Source organism: Rhipicephalus microplus, chromosome 9 (genome assembly GCF_043290135.1).
Source record: "Rhipicephalus microplus isolate Deutch F79 chromosome 9, USDA_Rmic, whole genome shotgun sequence".
In the NCBI taxonomy this organism is placed as follows: domain Eukaryota; kingdom Metazoa; phylum Arthropoda; class Arachnida; order Ixodida; family Ixodidae; genus Rhipicephalus; species Rhipicephalus microplus.
This window is the reverse complement of record NC_134708.1, coordinates 4,698,271-4,723,875: the sequence shown is the minus strand read 5'-3', so window position 1 is coordinate 4,723,875 and position 25,605 is coordinate 4,698,271. Positions and strand designations below refer to the sequence as shown.

Sequence of the window (25,605 nt, the reverse complement as noted above, 5' to 3'; positions counted from 1 at the left end):
CTGCATACTGTGTCTACCACTTTGTATTTGGCCCGACATGTCTTGGTTCGTAGTACTCCCGTCCTTGCCTCAAACAGTAGAGAACTACCCCGAGTATTATCATAGATCCTTTCCTTGGCAATTTCCTGCTTAAAAGTTCGATAGATCTCTAGTGCGGACTTCTTAATCATGCCCATTTTCCACATGTCAGTCTCCGTTTCCTTCATTTTCTTCTTAACCGATAGGCGACGTGCGCTCATTGCGCCATCTTTCTGGTAATGCTGAAAACACAGCAGCGGTAAGTGATAGGTATAAATAGCTTGCCGTTTGAAATGTGAAGAACATTCTCCGGGGTGGCTCAGTGGTTAACACCTCGCTTTCACGACACAATGGTCCCACGTTCGATTCCGCGCGCGAAGGCGGTTTTTCTGGATATTTTATATTTCTTACGTTTTAACATATATAGATACATACACATATACGGTGCATGAAATAGATGCCGATGTCAACCGAAAAATCCATCATGGCCGAGAGTGTCCATATAATTGCAATCGGAATAATAAAAAAAGAAAGTGTGCTGGGCGGGGTACATTTTTGTAGCGGTTAAACACAATCACCAAAAAAACACATAACGACAAAACTTCCTTTGTGATTGTGCATAAGCGGTTACCGCGCTAATTTTTTCTACACGCTGCCCACCTGTAGACGCGCCAAGCTTGGGTTGCATGCTGCCTCTTTTACTAGTCGGTGTTCAGACAAGCGTGTCCCTGCCGGCGCAATTGTACAGCTCAGGTAAGCTGCACTTTTCAGGGCATGTGTTCGGACTATGCTCATCATGATTTGTCCCTGTCATGGGATTTCCTTGTTCATAACAAGGCTGCTGGCAGAGATACTCGGAAAAGTATTGCGCAATACAGATGTCGAAATGCTCGCGCTGGGTGCCTGAAATTCAGACACTTAGATACATTCGTCCTTCTCGTAACTATATATTTACGAAATGCGTTTGCAAAAAAAAAAAGGCGACAAAAGTATTCCGGTATACAGATACATGTGCTAGAATACTTTATTGGCTTCGGGAATGCTGAGGCTCCACAAGGGCATTCAATAGGCGCCGGATAATTTTATGACAAATTTTTCACAGAATTGTCTCGTTAGGTCAGGCTGAACATGCGCGCACTCTGAGGGTGCATGAAGTCTGAAAGGTGCCAAGAACGCGAAAAAATTACACAACTCACATGTTAAGATACCAGAATTAGCATTACTACCTAATAATTACAAGCAATATACGTAAAACTTCTTTGGTTTCATTCACTGCTGTTTTAGACCTATTTCATTACTTTTTTTGCATTTACTAGCTTATTTATGATGTTCCCATGTAGAGAACAGCCATGTGCTCATTTTGCATGTATGTGCATTGACGATAGTTATAGCGCGAGAACGGACGACGACACAGAGACATGAAGGACACGAGGGTCACGACTCTGTGTCGTCGTTCTGTTATCGCGCTATAACTATCGTCATGCCATACCAACTAGCCCAAGCTGCCACACTTCTGTGCATTGTAGGCCATGTTTGTCAAGCTCGGGGGTACATACCTTGTCAAGCCTGATCTACGGATTTTGACAGCGACAGCTGTTACGAGATCAAAACTCGGTCACGCGCGGTGCCGTAGTTGTCCGCTGCCGGCGTCCGTAACCACATCGTACGGAATTAGGAAAAAAAAAAGAGCAAGTGCCAATGACGCAGTGGGGCTTGAACCCGGGTCCGCTGGGTGCCAGCTTAGTATTTTACCACTTAGCCACGCTGTTGCTTTTTTTTTTCTTTAATGAATGAAATTATCACCAGTAAAGTACACACAGCATACTTCATCAGAAGTCAGGCAAACACACACAAGCGTCAAGAACGGGAAGCCACTCCGGAACAGGGTCAAAAGTCTCAACAACACTGCGCACTTGAGCAGCTGCCTCTCGGAATACAGATCTCGTCGACCGCGGTGGCTCGGCGTGTCTATCAATCATGCGACTTTTCCATAATGAATAAATTCCCAACAACATGAATAGGTCATAAGGAGTATTATCAGTCAGACTCTTTTTGAATGAGAGGAACCTAATACCATGAGCTGTGATTGGAAGTTCTTTTCTTAATGTTCTTTTTAGAAAGTCTCAAAAATAAAAAGCGTCACGACAATGAATAAAACAATGCTCTATAGTCTCAGGTTGGTTACAGATTCTACAATTCACTGTCCAGGGTATACGTATATTGATTTTTCATTCAGCCACGTTTTCACTGGCAGCGTGGAAGTGTGCAGTTTAAAGAAAAATGTTTTCGCTGAAGGAGATATCCACATTCTACGTATACACGAAGTAATAATACATCGTGACCAGGCAAAAGCGAATATGGCTTTCGATAACAGGTTCTGTGAAAGGTTATTCACAATTGTAGCGGTTAAATTTGTTCTGTCAATAGTATACAAATACTCTAAGCTAAACCTGGATTTCAAAAAATTGACAGTATCAACAATTTCTTTCAGGAATCCCCGCAATGGCAATTCTTTGGTAACGCATGTTGTGACATGAATAAAAGTAAGGTGGTAACATAGACGGTTACGAAGAACCGCTAAAAGAAAGGGGTGACACACATCCTTTAGGTAAAAAAATCGCAACACCAACTGTCACACGAACAAATGCACAAAGCCGAGGCCACCCTTTTCAAGCGGAAGAAAAAGATTGTCTTTTCTCATGGGTTCCCTGGAAGAGCTTCAAATAAAGCAGGCAAATATCCTATGAAAGGCTTGAATGTGTACACGATGGCAGTGAAACACCTGCAGAATATAAATAAGCTTTGATGCAAGGAATATATTGCACGCTTTCGCTCTGGCAAAAAATGGAAAGCTCCCGTCCTTGCCATGTTGCCACTTTTCGGCGGATCGTATAGTTATCGCAGCGGTCCAGTGTGGGCCGCTGTTACGATAGTTATCAAGAAGCACACCAAGGTATTTCATAGGAGTAGCATTCCAATGAATATTTGCAAAGACCGAAGGAGTTTGGGCCCACATGCCTAGCCAGAATCCACTACTTTTATCAAAATTTAGGCTTGCGCCAGCGACTTCACAGAAATGTAACGTAGTGTGGACTGCTTCTTGAACGCTGGGTTTATCAGCGCAAAAGAAGGCAATGTCATCTGCATAAGCTAGAACTTTAACTCCCTCAGCATCGTATCGGTAGCCTCTGATGCTAGACTTTAGAAGCACACTTAAACATAATGGTTCCAGATAAATTGCAAAAAGCAAAGGCGAGAGTGGACATCCCTGACGTACAGATGAATTTAACTCTATTATATTCGAAAGTGTGCGATTTACAATTAGCCTATATAGTTGTGCACTTCTTATAACAGAGTGAAATACCATTGCACAGTACATCACCCACCTGCAGGTGTCTGAGGAGAAAAGGATGCTGTACCTTATCGAATGCTTTTGCAAGGTCTATTTGAAGTAGGGCTACTTGGTCCATGCTACCATCAATACACTCAAGAACTGAACGTGCAATATGCATGTTTGTCTGTATAGAGCTACCGCGAATTCCACATGTTTGGTGGTCACCTACACATTTAGTAATCACTGTCTGTAGCCGATTTGTCAACAATTTAGAAAATATTTTGTAGTCAACGTTACCAAACGATGTAGGCCTATATTGTTAACTCTCTTTAATGCGTCAGGATCAGCACTTTTCGGGATTAATGTTGTATGGCTCTGATAGAAAGAAGGAGAAAGTTCACCACGGTCATAAGCCTCTTTAAAAAGTTGCTCAAGGAAAGGTATCAGAATTTCCTGAAAAGCTATGTAAAATTCGCCACTAAGCCCATCTGGGCCAGGAGTTTTGTTTTTCTGCAACGTTGTTATTGCAAACCTCATTTCCTATCTGGTTATGGGCCCATCTACAGTGAGTCTATCATCATCTTGTAACTGAGGCACAAGAGCAATGAAGTGGTCAGCTTCTTCCTCAAAATTCTCCTGAAGCTCAGCCGCGGTGAACAGACTTTTCTAATAATCTTCAACTGCGGCTCTTATTTCACATGTCTCTGTGCAAAGGGAACCCCGCGACTCAATTTGCAGTACCCCAAGGGATTTTTTAGTGGCTTCCTCTTCAGTAAAATTGGTAACACGGGAACGAATGTTTGCTTCTCTGTATAAATCTGTATCATGTTTTTGTGTCTGCGCTCGAATCACATTTATCTCGTCCGCGTACAATCCCGGCTGTTGACTTTCAAAAGTATGAAGCTTATGAAATAAATCATAAAGATAGCGTTTTTCAGCTTTTTTTTTCTTTGCGCCATTTCACATGGAATACTAATTACCTGATACTTGACTCATTCTTTGAACCTTTCTTATTGAGCGGAAATTGGCAGCTGTCGACACTGTGTTACGTCTTGTGCCGATTCTTTTACTACTTTAACAAAACAATCTTCGCGCAACAACTGTACGTTAAGCTTCCATAGGTCCCAATTTAGAGGGGTTTTACGAAAATTTTCAGGACCCCAAGAAACAGTTACCAAGCAATGGTCTGTAAAAAATATGGGCTTTACATCATAATTATGAATGTGAGACCATAAGCTTAGAGATGCATATACACGGTAAAGCCGAGCATGAGAAATGCCTTGAAAGTGCGTGAACCTCACCGAGGAAGGTGGTGCATGTGCTCCCACATCTATTAAATTGTGGTCATTCGATAATTTCTGCAGTAAAGTTGCACTTGCATCATAACGATTTGTTACATATGAATGATCTCTCGCGTTACAGACACAATTAAAGTCTCCAAAAAGTATCAAAGTTCTGTCAGTGTTTAGCAGCGAAGTTAAAGAGAGGAAAAAAGCATTCCTGTTATTCACTTTAGAGGGAGCATAGACACAGATAAACCTCCAATTATGGGAATGGGAAGCCATGGTGTTGCTTGGGACTTCATGGAAAACTTGCCTTACACTGACTTGATGTCGGGAAAGCAATCGCGCTATTACGACTTGTAAAGCGTTTTAAAACAGCGAAAGAACAACCAATCATCGCACAAAGCGAATAGCGTATTAAGTGGGTCGTCCAATGCTCCGACCCATTACAACAGCTTGTTTTCGTTCACCTATTAGCTTTATACCACATACTCACTTCAGGAATAATTCCTCATCGTCGTCAGCCACTGCAAAAACAATTGGCACAAAATTTCTTGCAAGTGCTTAGCGCACACCACGTTTTCCAGAAGAATGAAGAAAAATAGCATAGCGAATGCGGGCTACCATCCAATTTTTTTTTTAATTTTAATGTCGTAGTGGGTATGTAAGTGCGCTTGCAGCAGTTACCTAATGAGTGCTTAGAAAAGGCCGCTCTTCTAGCTTTCGCTTTGACTGCGCTGCGCCTTCCGCGCAGGCCTCGCGTTCCTCACACACCTCCCCCCATGAGCGTCTTCGAATGTCAAAATAAATCCTAATCGATTAATGTTTCCATTCTACATGCAAACGCGTCGTTCGAGGGATTCCCGTGCAAGACGGTTCGGCGGACATTGATGCGAAGATTGTCAACGACCGCAATCCCATGTCTGCCAAGCGCATCGGAAGTACCACCGCAGTGATCGTGGCCTTCGATGGTCATCGCATGCCCGATTTCGTGCGATACAGATCGGCGCTACTTCAATGTACACTATACCGTAGACAGATAGACAATGTACACTATACAATGTACACTAGACAATGTACACTATACCGTTGTATACGCCTGCGGCCGGCTCGGCCATCAAGCGGACGTTTGTCCGAACCCCGGAGAAGTTATCTGCCGAGGAGGCAGTGTACCGAACCCGGAAAAAGAACACCGCTGTACATTAACATGCAAGCTTTACGGAGGAGCCCACCTCACTGCCGACAAGGAATCTAAAGAACGCTACCACATGCCATACGTGGTGCGACGACCACGATGGGAGCGAGCACACTCGACGCGACACAACAACGGTTTTGAAGCAACGAACGATTTCAAAGCAACTGCTGACGACGACCAAGCCTCGGAGCTCTCTACAGACGGTCGATCCGATTGCAGCCGATCCCGCCGGTCCCGATTCCGGAGTCGTCCCAGGAACCACTCCATTCGCGAATCGAAGTCCTGGAGCCAACCTCAGACCCGTTCGCGCATCGCGCGAAGTGGGACCCCAACCAGATCTACATCGCGGGGCTACTCCAGGTCCCGTTCCGGTTCGCGTCACGGCTCCCGTCCAGGTTCCCGGCCCGGGTCCCACTCCGGTTCCGGGCCTCACGCAGGTTCCAGGCCTCACCCCAATCCTCACCGGGGTTTCCCGTCAACGATCGCCGAGCCCGTCGGCACCACCATCGCCAGGCAACGCCAACAAGCGGGGAACTCTCACTTGGGCGGACGCCGTCCGGGGAAAAGGAAGTGTTACCATCATCGAGACGAGTGCGACGGCTGGTTGTTCTTTCGCTGTTTCAAAACGCATATAAGTCGTATTAACGCGATTGCTTTCCCGACCCAGCCTGCCCATTAAGGCAAGTCTGCCAACAAGTCCTAAGTACCGGCGTGACTCATTGGCAGAATATTGGGCTCGGGTTCGCGGACCCGGGTTCGAGCCCCACTGTGTCATTGGTACTGGCTTTTTTTTCCTAATTTCGTGCGATGTGGTTACGGACACCGGCGGCGGGCAACTGCAGTGCCGCGCGGGACCCGAGTTTTGATTTCATAACGGCTTTCGCTGTAAAAAAAAACAAAAAAAACAGTGGTGTGGAATCTGGTTTGAGAGACCGCCACTTTTTTCGGCAGAGCACGACTGCGTCCGCGAATGAGTCCTCACGGCGTCGGTTGCTATGCCACATGGAACATTCTGTGCGCTGCGGAACCATTCACCGCTCATCAGCCCCAGGTGACGGGCCTGTACTGGGCTTGGGATCTTCGCCTGGCCCTTAGAAACAAGTCCGCTCATTTCCGACAAAAAGAGCAAACAAACAAAAAGCTAGATAGCCGTGTTCTCCGCAGCATCGCGATATAGTCGACACATATCTTAGCAGTATTTCTACACACAGATAAAAAATACATTTTTGAAATGCATCACATACATAAATACAGATACTCAGATGTGTGTTTAACATCGTGATACTCTTCTATCACGATTCCTCCCAGCCTTATAAGCCGTTGGAAGTTGGCGCCCATGTTTGCGGGTCATGTCTTCACTTCGTTCTTATCGTCAGCATACTGTTGTCTCCGCGTGAAAGAAATCTCTCCCGCTGTTTTCTTTTCAATATATAAAAAAAAACCCAAAGCTTCAACCCTTCGCCAAGTTTCACTTCGTCCCCGTTCTTCTTAGCGTCATACCACCTCCCCGAAGGGAAACGAAGCAGCAGCAATGCGCACGCCGTTGACCCGGCTGAAACGGGCGTTGGAAGAAAGGTTTGAAGCGAAACTCGGTGGAGCCTTCAAAACGTTTGTTTGAAACGCGGGAGGTGCCGGGTTGAATTGCGTGCATAAACGAGCCTAAAGACTGTTTACACTCGACGTGCGGTCGAGCGTTGCGAGCAGCGAAGAATGTGAAGCGAGAGAGAAGGGTGTTGCGAGCGGGTGGATGAGGAACAGCACCTTGGTGTGTTCGGACGAGCCGGCAGCTGCGATTTGACCAACTTGACATCGTTCCAGCAACTGCATGCGGCGATGGGAACGCGGTGCGGCGCGTTGGCACGGACGGACAGCGTTACATAGGCTATCCGAAGAGCTGCTTCGCATTCAAAAAAAAAAAAAAACAGCGAAGGCGTTTAACAACCCCCTTCCGCAGCTATGCCTACGCAAATATAGCTCACTAGTATATTTGAGAAAAGAAAAAAAAAGGGTATGTATACTACATTACGAATCTGATGATACTGACGAGGGCATTCTGTTTCAAGCAACGAATTTGTGCTCTGACTCGCTAGATATTTTCACAAATATCGTAAAGCCAAGTCACGGCTGGGCTAGACTGCACCTGCGCGAGCGCACAGGTGCAGTCTAGCCCGGCCTAGAAGAGTCTGACAGAAAGACCTATCGTTCACAGTCCTGTTCACGCTTTCTTGCAGATTAAACGCCGGAAGGCGCATACCTTGATTTTTCGACATTGGCGTTACCAGAGGAGATTCAAATACTCCTCCCTTCTGTTTTTTTTTCTTCAGTTTTGGATATGTCAATATACAGACACACATCCAAACGCACGCGCAAATGTACACAAATTGTGGTTGAACCCCTCGCCGAAAAGAATTTCTGGTTAGATGGCTCAGATCACACATGGTTAGATGGCTGAGATGACATCGCGTCAAGATTTTACTGTCCCCTGCTTTGTATTCCTGTGGGACGAGCGCCGGTGAACTGGCATGGGGGATTGCGCAGGCCATCGAGGCGCTCGTGGCGAAATGGCGGTTGCGTCTGGCTATACGTCAATCCACGGCAGGCACATGCTAATGAAGCCTAGCGCTGGTGCCCTATCGAAGCCTAGCGCTGGTGTCCGCTACTAATTGTGCCAAATTCAGGAAGCATCGCACCTTGTGGTAGTTCCAAAAGTTGCCAGTTGCGACAGCCGGCGACAAACACAGTCCGTATCTGTCGTACCTTCCGTACAGAAAAAAGAAAACTCTTTTTAGGATGGTGCAGCAACTTGCTGCGATACGGCCATGGATGGCGTCGGCGTATTACGAACAATGCGTTAGAGAAGCGATATAGATAGCAGCTGTTGATAGGGCAGTGCGCAATTGCTGCGGTGTATAAGACGTCTGTTGCGCTTGAAGAAAGGGACAGCGAAGGACGCGTTCTTAAGAGTAGGCGCATGGTTGTGCCCGCGGTTGCAATAGTCCACTTCCGCGCGGACAGGCCTCGGAAGCCTCCGCCTCTGGACCCCGTAAAACGGCGGCGCGCGCCACCGACTGCCATATGAATCAGCAGCGACTGCGGTTGCCCTTATCTCTGTACGCTGGTGGCTGACATGCACGTGCACGCTCTTGTGATCGATAAAACCAGACACACGCGAGCACTCAAAAACCCGCGCCGTCCGGCCCACTACCAGTGATTCTCTGACGCACGATCACGTGGCCTAGTCCTCCTCGCTGCGAAAGTATAAAACCCGCCGCCTCGCCATATCTGCGCCCCTTCCAACTGTTCCGCTGCTCGTCCTGTCTACTACGCGCGCACGGTATTTCATCGTTGTTGCCACCCAAAATCCAACCATTCCGTCCCTAATCATCTCCGGCGGCTGGGACGCTTCTCCCAAGGTATGGCGCTGCGCGGTCGAAACAGTCGTCGAGGCTTGACGACTGATTTCTTGGAATTCGCGTGTTTATCCGTGGCCGTTGTGTCGAGAGAATCCGACGCCGGTGCAGCAGGGTGGGGAGACTACTAAAAAGAAAATGTCGGGCCTGCGAGCCTCTGCGATAAAGACGCCGCTGTATCGACCGTGGACGAAGTTGGGTTTGTGTGTGTTTCAGGGGGGCCTGACCGCACGGGTCCGCCTGCCCAAGATCCGCATTAGCGGGAGCGGACCGCCTTGGGACGAGAGCTGAGGCTATGAAGACGTGCGAGGTTGTGGACCCCATGGTGGGATCCGTCAGCATGGTTCGTTCCATCACATCAAACCCGGTACGTCGACCACTGCTGCTTGTGCAGCAGCTGCGCATGCGATGTGCATTTGCGGCCATAGCGGAGAAAGAAGTGCGTGTCGTCTCTCGTACGGCGAGATAAAGTGGCTACGCTTGCCAACGCAACTGTTGTAGCGACAGCGCTCAAGTGCCGATCAGAAAGTCTCTCGATTGAAAGAAAAAAAAAAAGCTCTCAGTCGCGTACAGGGTAAAGGTCACGATTACCCCGATCCCGAAATCGCTGTCCGTCTGTAGAAACAATCGTATAGAGATAGCGCGCACAGTCGCGCACATGCAATAAGCGGCGGACTGCTGCTGTCACTGCTGGCAATTTGCCACGTTCGCTACAGCTGCCAACACTTGAAACGGTAGGCGACCCATTTTGCGTGAAGCAGGCGATCCTATGCTACGCGTAAAGATGACCATGTTGCAGGCTTCATGTGAAAGTTTTTACAGCGAAAGCTGTTAAGAGATCAAAACTCGGGTCACGTGCGGCGCCGTAGTTGTCTGCTGTCGCCGCCAGTGTCCGTAACCACAACGCACGAAATGAGAAAAAACAAAGCTAGTACCAATGACATTTGGGTTCGAACCCGGTTCCGCGAATTCGAACCCAGTATTCTACCACTGAGCCACGCTGGTGGTTGGGACTTGTTGGCAAACTTGCATTAGGCATGCTTGATGTCGGGTAAGCAATCGCGTTAATTCATAAAGCGTTTTAACAGTGAAAGAACAACCAGTCGTTGCACAATGCGAATAGAGTAACGAGTGGGTTGTCCAATGCTCTAACCCATTACAAAAGCTCGTTCTTGTTCACCTATTAACTGTGGCACATACCCATTTCAGGCATAATTCCTCATCGTCCTCAGCCACTGCTTGAACAATTGACACAAAAGTTTTTGCAGGGGTTTTGACGTATACCACGCTTCTTCTGAGAATGACCGTAGTGAATGCGGGCCTACTACCCGAAAATGTTTATTCTTAGTGCCATAGTGGGTATCAAGCAAGTGTGCTTGCAGTAGTTACCCAATAAGTGTTTATAAAACATTCCAAAATGCCGCTCTTCTAGCTTTCGCTGTGACTGTGCTGTGCCTTCTGTGCAGGCCTGCCATTTTTTTGTTTTTTTATTCTGTGCAAGCTAACGCCGTGGTGGTGCCCATGATTTCAGGACAATGATCAGCCATTCTTCGTCGTTGACGTTGGTGACATTCTGTACAAGGTGAAAGTCTGGAAGCTGAAGATCCCGCGCGTCGAGCCCTTCTACGGTGAGCGATTTTTTTTCTTCACTGCTGCAGGAATTGACCATTTGCGGAAAAGCTTCTGCGCATGCGCGGTAACGGCGCAGCTGGCGCCCTCAATGGGCGCTTTGGTTTTGGTTGGAAAACACGAGCCGGGCCGGCCGTCACTCGTGCATCTCTGTGCCGTCACTGAACTAAGTCGCCTCGCTTTAGCAGCGTACAGAAATGCCAGCGCACTGTGTGGCCTACGGCTGCACGAATTATTTTACTCAGAAAGGAAGCACGCATTTCTACAGGTTCCCGTCCGCGAGGCTACGTGCCGAAAAGAGAGATGCTTGGGTAGCTGCTGTGAGGAGACAGAATGCCGACGGTTCGCCGTGGGCGCCCAACAAACATTCTCGGATCTGCAGCGCGCATTCATGGACGGTGCGCACGCCGCTCTCACCAGACCTAGTTCGTCATCAGATGTTTGGAGGTTCAACTTCAAGTGTTTGACGTATCCTTCTTCCTTGAAGGACCAGCCGCGATGAGCCTGGCGAACGGTCGAAGTAGCGGAGTGTAGGTACCGCCACACGTCGTCGTTGCTCAGGCTGCAACGCGAAAAATCCTCGCTCCATCCCGTTTCCACAAACGCAAACGGGATCTTTTCTTCTTCTATCATGTTGTTTCCGTAAGCAGCGCACGTTTCCGGCAAAGAAACAACACTAAATCAATAAAACAGGCGCACGCGAGCCGCCGAACGCTGCCTAGCACATGTTAGTTCACGAATGCCTTTCCAACCAAAAGCGCGAGCGCTGCTTCCCTGTTTAGACGGCAGGTGGCGCTCGCTTTTCCGCAAATGGTCAATTGACAGGGCAGAGCTTGTCACTGTCTCACAAAATTGGTGCGTGCCATTGCATTGTCCTAACACATCGCATTGCTGAACATTAATGCATATAGCACTTTCAAGCTGTTGTGCTGTAATTAAGAGAAAAAGCATCTCTTAACTACAAAAGTTTAATGTTTGTGACTGGTTATGATCAAACCAGTGATGCACGTGGTATACTGTTCATAGAAAAAGAAATTGTTTGTTGTACACAACCACCTGAATCAAACAGTCTGTGAAATCAGCAAATGCATACTAGATATTTGTTTCTTGATAAAAATGTATTAGTCTTTACAGACTAGACAAAGTGTGCACATGACGCTGTACTTGCAACTGGTATTAATAAAAATGACATGTACTTTTTTGAAGCAAGCGTGCGTGCTCTTTGTCAAACTAGATACACTTGTCAATCCATGTACGGCTTTCTAGTCGTTCCCGATAAACTCTTTCGCTAATAAGGGAAAAGGAGCCATTTTTACTAGGTGTAAAAAAACAATTTTTGTGGCTAGATAATAATGCCTTACATTATTGGGTAACAAACAGTAGATAAATCGTCTGTCCGTAACATCAATGTAGCATATATATTTATTATACACATTAAGTAAAAAATGTCTCAAATGAAAAATTTCTGCAGTGATTATAAAGTTAACACTTTAAAGAAGAACAATATAAAAATAATGATGTTAGAAATAATTAGGTATAGAATTCCTAGCTTCTAATGTTGCAAAAAGGTTGCACAAGTTTCAAGAATTTTCGCCAAAAACTGTTCTTTCCACAAAAAAGAAAGAGCTGCCGTAGATGGGTTATCCTGTGCTGCTTGCCTTTGCAGACGGGGTTTGTTTGTTCGGAGTACATGACATATACAAAGAGAAGGAACGAAAAAAACGGCTTCTGCGCATAGTATTAACATAAATCAAGCCTGAAAATTACTCTGAGGTATTCCAGTATAGATGAAGGCGAGGTAACTCAGATTTATATGTAAATAAGGATTCCATTGCACTTCATCGAGAGTGAAGTTCCTCCACGAACCGCTCCTTTTCGCCTATGTCTGCCTCTATAAAACATGTACACGCATATTTGTTGGTGTAGTCTGTGGGGTGTCGATGTGGGGAGCGCCACGCTTTTGGAATAAACGGACAGGGGAGACGCGCTCGGAACGGACCAAGCAGCACACATTTAACTAACATTTAGAATGATATCGTCAGCTGAATTACAACATCGATTGTGATCAATACGCTAAACAAACTTGCAAAATATTACACCACATTCAACATGACAAAACACATTCAAGGCAGCTTCACCAACGCTTGAATTACCATGTGAGCCCCAGGCGCGCAGCCTGCAGTGCCACACACCGGGGACCCACCGCTACAGACAACTGCTTGCGCCAACCGCCACCCGCCAAAGAGACCCGCTCATCTGTTTCGTGCCATCACCTAGGCTTTCCGCCAGGCATCATTGCCGGCGCTACCGCTTTAGCTTTAACCATGATGACGATGGTGGCGATAAACGCTCGCGAGCACAACGCCACCTACCGCTCAGTACTGAAATGCGGCCAATGCATGAAACATGTGTGCCACAAGGCACAAAACAATTTACAGGGGGTGTCAGCACCCCCACAAGTCGCAGGTCATGCTGGTCAGATGTGCAGTGAAAAACAGCTGGATGAAATCATACTCGGAAAAAACGGTGAGAGTTACTCTGAAGTGCGTCTACGACCCCCGGGTTTCGTCTTGAAAGACGGTGCACATGCTTGACAAACACCAGCCAGGAATCGTGTCTGTAGAACGTTGAGACTCTCAAAATGAGTAAACTTGCTGTGAGTACTCGCTACGCGGCCTGTAACTACTATACTAGTTACAAGAAAATGTGCGCCACACATACAGCCGGCACTCACTCGCTGAATTTTGTGGCTTGCCCTATGACGCATCCTCGCCATAGGGGCTGAAATTTGATGTCTTCTTCTACAGACTCACTGCTGCTGATTTCATCCTCAAAATCTGCTGTTGATGCGCTTCATTCGCGAGAAACGTGTCATCTTTTAGGGCCGTTCGCACGGGAAAACTATGCCATGATCAGCGCGCACAAGCAGCTACCTGAAACTTCTTGAGGCTAGGGAAAAACTTCCCTAAAGTAAAAAAGCAACCACATCACAGATCTCATTGTGCGTTTCCCACTTTCTTACGTAGGTGGCGTTAGGTGCCCGCAAACTCCGTGAGCGCACGAGAATTCCAACTTGAAAATGCATTGCTCAAATTGAATGATTTGAATAGGTGCAGTAGCGAAAGAGTTAGCAGGCCCATTTCCATTGATGATAATGCCAAGAAGGTTGGATAACACAACACTTGAGTTTTTTTTATTTGTGGAATGCCTCATCCACTTCTGTTGTGTGTAATTTGCCTGTCTTTGTTGTAACTGTAGTTTACTTATAATGACTAGTTGACGAATGGTATTAGGTGCACTGTAAGTATGCCGCTGCCAGAAGTGGCTGGGTGCACGGCAAATAGTTGCATGCATTCCTAGATCACCCTGGCTCTGGCAGCTGCAGTGAAGGCAAACTAGAACCGCGAAACAACGTGGTGTAGGTTACTGGTCCCTCGTCAACCAACCACTGGTAAAAGTAGCAATGCTCATCAATGCCAGCTAGTACATAGTGTTCAGTTCAAGGCAGCACGTAATCATATTGAGTTGTTAAAGTTAGTCCAATGTGTTGTTTTACGGTGCACATTTGACTTGTGATTGGTAGGCATATTTTACTTGTATATTTGACTGCATAGCGGTATTGTACACAATGGTCACGAATGGTATCCCAGTTTGTGTGGTCGGCGTTGATATACATGGATATCATATTGGACAAAGTTTGATGGAAGTGCTGTGTGAGGCTGTTAGCCTGGAGATGGTAGCTGGAAGTCATCTTATAGATGGTGCGTGGAGAACGTCTTCAAATAGTTTCGAAAGAAGTGCCCTGTAGTGGTCACTCTAAAGGACATGCGGCGCGCCATGTCCCGGAAAGGTTGCCTCCAGGAAGAAAGTAGCAATGTCCTCCGTCGATCCTGAAGGGAGTGCAACTGTTTCGGCATCAAGTGGTCAACTGCTGTGACAATTCAGCGTTTGTCGCTAACTGTGAATATTTCGCTTACATTGTTAAGAATATTCCATTAATATTAGAAAATGCAGTATACAGAACAAGTGAACATGATCATGAAGCGTTTGTTTTAAGCTTTATCCGCGCATCTGTTTCCACATGTGAGGCCAAGCTGAAACATTCTTGCACATTCAAAAACTGGCATATCCACGATGGCCAGTACAGTTGAGAAACTTCGTGTTTGTGTTACTTAGCGATAGTGGGAACAAAATCTTGCTTTATGTCAGGTTTAAACCTTCTTAATTGAGGATCGACACAGTGACCAAACTAAATTATTGAATGAATCATGTTTGCAGCTGTCAAGTGCAATGGCGATCCAGCCGTACTGGAACTCCTGGCGGGCCTGGGGTTGGGTTTTGATTGTGCCAGCAAGGCCGAAATTGACACCATTCGGGCAGTGGGAGTGGCCAGCAATCGCATCATCTATGCCAACCCGTGCAAGACCCGCTCGTTCATCAAGCATGCTGCGGCCGTTGGTGTTGACCTCATGACCTTTGACAACGAGTTGGAGCTGTATAAGGTGCGCGAGCTGTACCCAGTGGCACGCCTGGTCCTGCGCCTGCGCGTTGATGACTCTGGTTCTGTCTGCAAGCTGGGCCTGAAGTTTGGCTGCGAATTGGATGATGCACCGCATCTCCTGTCTGTGGCCCGCAAACTTGGCCTCTCTGTGGTGGGCGTCAGGTGGGTTCATGTGCAGCTTCACTACAGAGGTCTTGAATGGGCACGTGTAACCATCACACAATCCTTCTATCCATATTCTCCCACAATGTTTAATAGAGGAACTCGGGCGCTGCAGTTATTCAGCCATCATAGGAATAATGGGCACGGCATGAATTTGCCTTGCCCAATCTTTGTGCTTGCGCCTTAGAATGCACTTGTCGCTTTATTATGGCATTTGTTTCCAATAAAAGAATGGATCGTTGTGAACTCTACGAGTTCACATAGCCATTATAGGAATGATATTCAGCAATTATAGGAGTGATGTTCAGCCATCATAGGAATGATGAGCACGGCATGGATTTGCCTTGCCCAATCTTTGTGCTTGCGCCTTAGAATGCACTTGTCGCTTTATTATGGCATTTGTTTCCGATAAAAGAATGGATCGTTGTGAACTCTGCGAGTTCACATAGCCATCATAGGAATGATGTTCAGCAATCATAGGAATGATGTTCAGCCATCATAGGAATGATGGGCACGGCATGGATTTGCCTTGCCCAATCTTTGTGCTTGCGGCTTAGAATGCACTTGTCGCTTTATTGTTATGGCATTTGTTTCGGATAAAAGAATGGATCGTTGTGAACTCCGACTTAAGTAATGAGCCCCCTCCTCCTTCCTCCGGTAAAAAAAAAAAAGTTACGGTGGTGACGTGTAACTTCTACACATTCGGTGAGCTAAAAGAAAGATTAGATAAATTTGTGTACTACCCATCGTTTCCACGCTGGTTGAAGCGCCATGTATTGCAGCTCCAATAGACACTAGCGCCAGAGTTTCCTGTAATGAACTTATAGGAAACTATGCTTCTATCATGCTAGTCTTAAAGCTCCTTATTGCAGTGCTTGGCTGCTGACCCAAGGATTACTGGTTGGATCCAGGCCATGGCTGTTACATCCTGATGAAGGCAAAATGTGCAAAGCTCGTGTTCTGTGCCATGTCGGTGCATATAAAACAACACCAGATGGTCCAAATTTTTAGAGCCCTCCACTACGACGAGAGTCCTAATCATGTCCTGGCTTTAGCATGTAAAACGCTATATACTACTGCTCGTAACTCCCCATAGGCTTCATGTATTGAAATCTCGACATGCCATTGGGCAAAGTCATTGCGCTCTGCTGATTGTGGCACCACCTGTTAGTGGAAAAACGAGCCAAGTAGCATTTTGTGCGCTGCATTGTGCAAGCCCACTAGTGATGCTGCATTGACGAAGTGAGCAGCGTGTTTGTGCAGTATGGCATACATTTTTGCTGATACTGCATGTGTAGAAATTTTCAGCCCTTCTTGAGTGGGGAATGTCCGTATTTCAGTTTGAAATCATGCAATGGCACGATTCAACAACTCTGACCATCGTATGATACGCCGTGACATTGCAGCCTTTGATAGCGTCTACTAAAACGAATGTTTTAGTTCGTTGGTAAAATTCTTGCTTACTCTGTGATATAAGGGCCCAAAGCCGCCTCTGATATTGTAACGGGCGGACGAGAACGACAAAGAGAACAGGGAAGAAGACGAGGTTGACAGACTCTGCGAACTGGGCGCCACCTCATCCACTAACAGTATTTTAAATTTTCAAGGAAACATGCACATTAAGTTTAGAATGGCATCATGGTCAGCAGTGCTGAATTCGAGAGCACTAAGTGGTGTGGCCACTGGCGGCGACAAAATAAAAAATTTCGTGCCCTACTCTTGGCCTTTCCTGCATTGCCAGTGCTGGTTGCAACATTACCAGTGTGATCAAGATGTTGGCTGGAGCAGATGCTATTGTCTGGTCGAGCAAGAGAACATGTTTTCTAGCAGCTAGGCACACTACCTGCTGGTCTGTGATAAGGAGCACTGTGGACGAATGAAGTGAGCGAAATGAGAGAGGGCGGTGCTTTGATCTTCACATGTGTGTAACTCCACTTTCAAAGCACTAATTCAAAAATTGTAGAATTCAAGGAATTTAATTTAACCAGTAAGGGCAAAACTTGAAATTAGCAACATTGCATCAATGTTCATGTGCTGAATTTGCATTGTAAAATTCAGAAATTACGACATGCAACTTTAATGTTTCAGTTTAGCAGTGCTGACTGTGTTCTATTGCAGCTTCCATGTGGGGAGCAACAGCCACGAGCCCCAGTCATTTGCACGTGCCATCGAAAGTGCTCGTCAGGTGTTCGACCAAGGACTCGCTCTGGGCTTTCCCATGACTCTGCTCGATATTGGGGGTGGCTACCCAGGAGACCGGGGCTTCCAGAAGCTCTTCGACCAGGTGGGCTACCACATTTTTTCGTGCAAAAAAGCTGCGTTCTGGTGTTATAACCCTTCCTGTCATTGGGGAGCATAGTGATCACTCCAAGATTTGTTTCTACTTGAATACTCAGTGATGGAAGTGCCTTTTTACTTTTTGGAGCATACTATGGAGAGAAAAATGCTGCTTTAGAGCAGCCATAAGTGTTTTCGGAGTAGGGAAAAATACTAGTTTATAGCAGCTATTGGCGTTTTAAAAGCGCATATTAAATTTGCTGTACGTTAATTGGAGTTCAGAGCATTGTCGAAGCATCTGATAAACACTGATATTCCTTATGAAATATATTCAACAGACAATTATCAACGCAAGTTTCACATAGCAAACAATGTCAGGTTGTCAGAAATGTGCTGTGAAATTAGTTACAAATTAAAATTCTAGCATTTGCGGCAGATATGAAATCGGACCGGAAAAGCTGAGCGCTACATCTTAGAAGTAACCGCAGTCCCACACAACTGTTGCCGATAAGCAGCAGATAATCGGTATGAGATAAAAGCAATGCTGCTCATTTTGGAATTTCACTGCATTAGCCTGCATGTCTAGCACAGAAAAAAAATCTGTCAAATGAGCAAAGCTATGCTTTAGATGCCAATTCTTGTCACACAAGTGAGATCATAATGCTGTACACTCTTAGCACACGGGGATGATAGTACACAGCTTCTTTTCAGTTTCTTTAGAACTTAAGAGTTGGTCAGGCAGTAAAAGTTGGTCATTCTCATTCTCTCAGCGTCATATTGGAGCATGTTTGGAGAAATTTTTAACAAGAATTACTGTTTGAAACAGCATGGAGCAGCGATTCTCTTTTGGAGCAGTTTGGAGCAGCACTTGCATCACTGAATACTAAACAGGGTGCCTCGGCTAACGTAAGCCAGAGTTTACAAATGTTGCACTGTGCCTTCTTTACATTTTGATACTTGCAAAGTCTCCCGGATTTTTACCATTTCTTCTGTTTGTACAGTTGTCATGAAAGTTTCCCGGAAATCGAAATTTCTGTGCGTGATCTGGCCGCGTTGACAAAAATGGTCAGTCCATTCTGGGCTTTTTGCGAAACCACAGCATTTTAGTATAAACAAATTTAGGAGGCGTTCATCTCAACGTACAGTAGTCTCAGTGATGCGATACTGCGGCAGATATGAATTCTTGAAGTTCCCTAGCCAAATTCTACTGTATTCGTTGGGCCAAAATCTGAATTTTTCGAACACTTGTCCTAATCGCGGTGTGTTATATGAACTTTAGTACCGAAACCATTGAACGAAAGCCAATCGAAAGCTGTGTGCTCGAAGCTTCGGAAGTACGCGTGCGACTAGCACACGCACTGTCTTCTACAGTGCGTGTTGTTTTTGCCACAGCCGCTGTGGACGAAACCGTGGTCGTTCTATACACGATCATGTATGGCGACGACGTTACTGAGAAAACTCTGAAAGTATGCGCGCGTCCAACGCTCGACCAGTCAACGCAACGCTGCTCTCCGCAAACTTTATGTACAAGACCACGGTAGATGCGATTATATTTAGCTTGAAACAACTTAGTTTCGAAGGCACGTGCACAGCCAATGCACGCGGATTGAAAACAGAACTGCAGTCATGCCGCAACCGCTGCGCACAAAATCGCGATCCCGGCGACACGATAGTTATCTACGAGCTCCGAGGGCACGTGGCCAACTTTTTTTTTTATTTATTTATTTATTTTGTTACCCTCAATCGCCGAAGCTTTACAGAGGGGAGTGGGTTACAACATGAAAAATATACGTGCTATTTTATACATGAACAAAAAAAAAAAAAAAAAAAAAATCTCTACTCAATGAGGCGCAACAAAAGTGAAACGTAAAAATAAGGAAATCACAATGAGCAAATAGTGAATGTAGTAAAATTATACAGTACTAGCAAAAAAGTGTAAAAGTAAGGGAAATGACACGCACACACAAAAAATCAAGAATCCACTGGAAAACGCTGGCATCTTGACACGTGGAGACAGAACTTCGTAAGGAGGGGAATAGATCGGATGACTAAGGAGAGCTATCGCGAAATAGGTGAGCTGATAAAGAATGACGAAAGAGGGAGTGATCAGAGATGGAAACGATGTCACCTGGTAGCCGATTCCAATCGTTTGATGTGACCGGTATGAAGGAGCAAGAAAATGTGTTTGTGTAGCAGAAAGTACCTTTAACCTTGTGTTCATGGTCGATCCGAGAGGAGTGATATGTGGGAGGCGTAATGAGCTCATTACGCAGTGATGGATGATGGTAGGTCTTATGGAAAAGGCAAAGGCGGAAGTACTTGCGACGCAGTGATAGAGGTGGCAGTGACAAGTGGTGCTTCATTGCTGTTACGCTTGATGTACGGTGATAATCCGATAGAATAAAACGTGCAGCGTTATTTTGAATTAGCTCAAGGTGCCTAATCAAGTTTTCGTGGTGAGGGTTCCAGATTGCAGCAGCGTACTCCAATTTCGAGCGCACGAGGGTTTTATAAAGAAGCATCTTCAAGGAAAGTGGGGCGTTGCTGAAATTTCGACGTATGTATCCCAATGTACGGTTAGCATTGTTCGTGATGACGTTAATATGGGCATTCCATGTTAGATTGAAAGAAATGGTGACGCCTAAGTACCGGTATGACGACACTTGGTCAAGATAAACATCACCCAGTTTGTATGTTGAGGAGTTATTAGGCTGGCGGGAGACTGTCATTAGCTTGCATTTTTTGGGATTTAATTTCATAAGCCATTTATCGCACCAATTCCTAATGTTATTTAAGTCTGTCTGCAAGATGTTCCTATCATCATCGGTACGTATTTCCCTGTAAAGCACACAGTCATCGGCATATAAATGAACGGATGAAGAAACGCAGTCAGGGAGATCATTAATATATATTAAAAACAGCAGAGGTCCCAGAACTGAGCCTTGCGGGACACCCGATGTTACACTTATTTCCGGCGAGTCATGACCGTTAACAGTGACGTACTGAAGACGGTTTGTTAGAAAGTAGTTGAGCCATGCCAGTACATTCGAGTCAAGGTTGAGAGAGGAGAGCTTATGCATTAGTAAAGCGTGATTGACTTTTTCAAATGCTTTTGCAAAATCCAGGAAAATGCAGTCAATTAGAGATTGTTTATCAAGAATGGTATGCAGGTGATGAGTGAAAAGAAGCAACTGGGTTTCACAGGAAAACGTACGCCTAAAACCGTGTTGGGCCGATGTAAAAAATGAATTCGATTCTAAAAGTTTCGCAATATGTGAATGCAGTACATGTTCCATTAGTTTACACGGAATGCTTGTTAGTGAAATGGGCCGATAGTTAAGAGCGGAGTGTTTATCACCAGACTTGTGTATCGGCACAACCTTACCGACCTTCCAGTCCAGCGGCAAAGTTGCTTGGTCAAGTGACTGCTGGAAAATCTTACACAAGAAGAGAGACGAATATGCGCTTGTTTGTTTGAGAAATTTTGAGTTGATACCGTCAGTCCCACATGATGAGGATGTTTTTAAGGTGTCAATTAACTTCAAAATTCCTGCAGAATCAAAAATGATAGGAAACATTGAGCGGTAGTCACGGCACACAACTGCGTCAACAGGCGCAGCAGTATTTCCCGAGAAATTGGCTGAAAAAATATTGTTAAATAACGCGGCACATTCAGATGGTGGTAGCGGCTCACCAGAGTCATCGTTAATTGATAAATCCGCATTTTGGCTAGAATTGATAACGTTCCAAAATTGCCGGGGGTTCCTTGATAACAATTCAGGCAACGTATGCGTTTGGAAACGATTCTTAGCAGCACGCACAGCTTCCACGTATTCTGCCTCAGCATTTTGATACGCTACCCAGCAGTCACTAGTATTTTGCAACTTGGCTGTGCGGAAATAGCGCTTTTTTCTATTAGACAAACGTTTTAGATGCGTGTTATACCACGGTCTTTTTGTGTTGTTCCGTATGCGTCGAAGGGGAATGTGCGCATTGGTGACATTAGTAACTAAGTTTTTGAAAAGGTCCCAGTTCTCTTGTACACTTCTCTCTTCAAAATTGCAACAAAATGTGTCTAAGTACGCGCACATATCTTGGTTAATGGCGTCAAAATCTGCATTGCGGTAGTCCCGGATGTACTTGTCTTTTTCAGTTCCACGTGAAAAAGACATGGTGATGTCGAAATGTAACACCAAATGGTCGCTCAGACCAGGAAGATAGATAATTGGAGGTAGATTAAAGACAGCAGAGACCTGAAAAAAGGCTAGAAACGTTTAGGTGTTCCTGTCCAAAGAATCAAGTAGCGAGCAAAGCCAAAGCTTTGACCCGCGCTTTCTCGGCAGCGAGCTGCGCCGTCCCGTCTGGTCACTTGTGTCACAGGAAAACGTACAAGAGTTGTTTTGGCGGAAATAGAATTTGCTAGTTCTTTTCACGATGCGAAATTCTGGGAGTATTCGCGCGCCCACTCTCACCTTAGTGGGAAACCCACCTCGTGTGTTCAGCCACTCCAGGCCATCGTAAAGCTGCAACGCCGATGCTGGCGCTTGCAATTAGTGTGCGTGTTCTGTTATTTTGCTTAATTGTGTTCTGTTATTTTGCTTAATTAGTTCAGATGAGCAAACTAACTTCCGAAGCTACAAAACTGGGCAAAAAGTTTCAATTAGGAAGTTGGTCAATTTGCAGTTGATTAGACAGTTTCCAACGTTTTGTCCAGTAAATATGTGTTTATCAGTAAGTATCCAGTAACAGATGCCAGCGAAATACAAAAGTATACCATGTGGCATGCCTGCTTGCACGCAGTAACTACAATGCATAACAAGTTTTCCTTGCAGCGCTTCATGACGATAAGCTGACTTAGCGGTTATCACTTGCCTTGTCTGCAAGCAGCAGATGCGCACAGCCACCACCATCATCTTTGCGCTGTCTCCTTTTAATGCGGCAGCACACACAACCAAACACTTTAGTCACTCACAAGCTGAATGTTCCTAAGCACTGCAATTGCTGCGCACATAGGTGCACCCGCTCTCGTGTCACGTGTGTATTCCCTGTGTAGTAATGTATTCCACTACTCGAACAAATGGGGCTCGATGCAGTCTTCTACACGGTTGTTTTATGATGCTGTCCAGTATTTCAACACGGCGAATTTCAGTGCCATGTCACCATTGCTCAGTGCATATTCATTGTCATTTCAGATTGCCTACACCATCAACACCAGTTTGGCAGAACATTTCCCAGAGGAGAGTGGGGTTCGGGTGATTGCAGAACCGGGCCGCTTCTTCGTGTCGTCGGCATTCACGCTTTACACGACAGTGATTGCCAAGCGAGAGGCTGGCGATCGGCTCATGTACTACCTGAACGACGGTGTCTACGGCTCCTTCAACTGCACAGTTTTTGACCATGCAGAGCCGGTGCCCTTTGCACTGAACAGCAGCGATGGCCCTCGGCGCCTCTGCTCCCTCTGGGGACCAACGTGCGACTCCATGGATCTTGTGCTGGAAGATGCCCTGCTGCCAGAGCTTCAGACTGGCGACTGGGTCGTCTTTGAGAACATGGGTGCCTACACGCTGTGCGCTGCGTCAAACTTCAACGGCTTCCAAGCGCCAGAGGTCAAATACACTCTTACATATCCCACCATGTGAGTATTCTGCACAACACGGTAGCACAGCTGATTTGGCTAGGGTGCTTTTGTAGAGCGATGTCTCTTTCAATGCTAACAACATTTATGCTCTTTGCACTTGCTAGTCTCTAGCAAGATTGATAAGCTGGCTGACTATGAGTGCGTGCAAACGCATAGAATTAGAAAATACATCACTTTGGAATAGCACCCTTAGTTAGTCTATTGGTGGAACTGGCAGAATATCTGCGCGATGAGCACAAAAATGTTGCCATTCAAAAAGGCTCTGTACAACAGAGGCTGGAAAGGTGTGGTGTTTTAGCTGACAGTCTGGTCAACACAGATTTTGTCAAACAGTACATTACAGCATACCACCTGTTGCACGTAGTACAGTCAAACACGAAAGTGACGCGATAAGTGGATCAGTAGTTGTATATGAACTCTCCCCATAAAAATGTCCATTTAAGAGCCAAACCATTTTTTTTCTGTGTATAATTATTAAAAAGAGTAAACAACCCCTCCACTGACAAGCTAAGCCTTTTTGCATGTTAAACAATGTCAGTTTTCTCGCAAGTGAATTCAGCCACATCCACAATGAGCTCGCGCCGTTCCACTGAAGCGCGGTACCGCCATGGAACCAATCGTCCCTGGATAGTTGCGTGAACCGCGTCGCTTACTGTTCTCTCGCCGTCGCATGCCAGGTTTGCAATCTAATGCATGCGCACGTTCGTGCATGCTTCACTCGGGATCGTGCCTGAGTGCGGCAAGTAGTCTTTTCGTCTAGCACAATGAAGACAAATTCTGTAAGCAACGCGTGCAAGTACCTTGCTCGATGCGGCGAACTTGCGAACGGTAGCGTGATGCGCTTGTACCGTCGGCGCTTCGCCCATCACATATGCAGATGACTGAGTCGTAATGGCCCACCCATTGTCACCGGCCACCTCGCCATCGCTGTTTTCTCATGCTTATCCGTTAAGGCAATGCCTTAACACCAGGCATAAAGAGACTGACTTGCAGTACCTTCCAAATTGTTTTGTAATTGCAGAGATCCATTGGGCAATACTATGGACAAACTGCTCGTGTTTAGGCTAAATAGTGTCTACAGTCTTGTGTACCCGAGAGCACACTGCAGGGATGCTTGCATCCCCACTGTGTACTTGTGCAGTGGGATGATTGGTCGTGTTGCTACTGTAGGCACTGCTTCTATGGGACACCTTCAAGCTAACACTCCTCACTGCAGTAGCAAGATTAATAAGAATGGGAAAGAACAAAATTATTAAATGTTGTTGCAACCATTTTGGGATGGTAAGACAAAATTTATTCTTAATTACACGATATAAAAAAGTTCTCTTGTCAGTCTTGCAAACACACTTGCAATGTTACATGATAAATTTCCACCGACATTCGTAGGGTGGAAAGCACCGTGCATAGACAGTGTAGTGGCCTGTGATCTTCCCTGATAATAGTAGCCTACTCTGTGGCTTCGTAAAATGAGATATTGCTGTGCGTTTGTAGACTTTTGAGTCGGTCCCATTCTCCTGCAGGGTGCAGCTGCAGGGCATGGCGTTCTGGAATAACCTCGCTCACCACCTGGGCACAGCTGTGCAGCAGACAGCGGACACATGTGGAACAACTCCGGGACAGGGCGCGGGGGCGGCGTTGGACAAGGCGCCGCCCCCGCTTGCGGAGGTGCACGGCTGAAGCCCAATAAAAAAAAATGATAAAAGTGGCACACTTGTGAAAATTCACTCTTTCAAGGCACTGCTGGTGGCGGGACCTTTCTTGAGCGTGCATTGGTTGGACAAGGCAAAACGCTCTGCTGCTGTCATGTCGTCGGGCAGGTCTTGTACCAGGTCCGGTGCATGGCTGCGCTCAATGCTGTCAATGGACACGTGCACCCGAGCCAATGCAGTGTCGAGATCGCGTGCCAGCTCCTGGTTTGAAGACTCCTGGCTGATGTCGTAAGCATCCAGGCTAGCCACGGCATCTATGGCTGTGGGTGGCACGTCATCATCCCTGCATTGCAGAGGGCAAGCATACTTTCTACCACCAACCATGAAGACAGTTCACAGTCGTGCAACCAACACATGCACATTTATTCACTACTTTTATACATCACCATGAGTTTTACAGCTGAATCAAGTACATAACTAGTGACATGCTATATTATAGCTTTGTACAA

General features: G+C 46.1%; 4 protein-coding genes across 7 annotated transcripts in view; 2 read left to right on the top strand and 2 right to left on the bottom strand.

The window, feature by feature from the left end:
• Yod1 (Yod1 deubiquitinase) overlaps positions 1–8,665 on the bottom strand; it is a 52,883-nt gene extending 44,218 nt beyond the window's left edge. Inside the window, exon 1 of the mRNA XM_075874385.1 lies at positions 8,521–8,665. The gene's annotated coding sequence lies outside the window, so the exon portion shown is untranslated. The remainder of the gene's footprint in view (positions 1–8,520) is intronic.
• The window catches only part of shot (dystonin-like protein short stop), a 710,700-nt gene that overhangs the window by 502,070 nt on the left and 183,025 nt on the right, over positions 1–25,605 (top strand). The window lies entirely within an intron of this gene.
• On the top strand, positions 9,084–25,155 carry LOC119163362 (ornithine decarboxylase). The gene is made up of 7 exons (XM_037415345.2): positions 9,084–9,243; positions 9,457–9,607; positions 10,772–10,868; positions 15,148–15,532; positions 17,651–17,816; positions 23,002–23,444; positions 24,968–25,155. The coding sequence occupies exons 2-7, from the start codon at positions 9,536–9,538 to the stop codon at positions 25,122–25,124; spliced, it is 1,320 nt and encodes a 439-aa protein (XP_037271242.1). The 5' UTR covers positions 9,084–9,243; positions 9,457–9,535; the 3' UTR covers positions 25,125–25,155.
• Positions 24,719–25,605, bottom strand: part of LOC119163361 (SLIT-ROBO Rho GTPase-activating protein 1) — a 67,448-nt gene continuing 66,561 nt past the window's right edge. The window contains exon 16 of one of the 2 annotated variants that reach the window (XM_037415343.2): positions 24,719–25,439. In XM_037415343.2, coding sequence (XP_037271240.2) covers positions 25,169–25,439 — 271 coding nt within the window. In that variant the 3' untranslated portion in view covers positions 24,719–25,168. The remainder of the gene's footprint in view (positions 25,440–25,605) is intronic. The other variant, XM_037415344.2, reaches the window with a different exon arrangement.

What these genes read in the sequence shown, in the direction of transcription:
- LOC119163362 (XM_037415345.2), top strand. Translation starts at nt 9,536, where the DNA reads ATGAAGACGTGCGAGGTTGTGGACCCCATGGTGGGATCCGTCAGCATG. An exon ending in CTCTCTGTGGTGGGCGTCAG is followed by an intron (nt 15,533 to 17,650) that starts GTGGGTTCATGT and finishes GTTCTATTGCAG; the next exon opens with CTTCCATGTGGGGAGCAACA. An exon ending in TCCAGAAGCTCTTCGACCAG is followed by an intron (nt 17,817 to 23,001) that starts GTGGGCTACCAC and finishes TTGTCATTTCAG; the next exon opens with ATTGCCTACACCATCAACAC.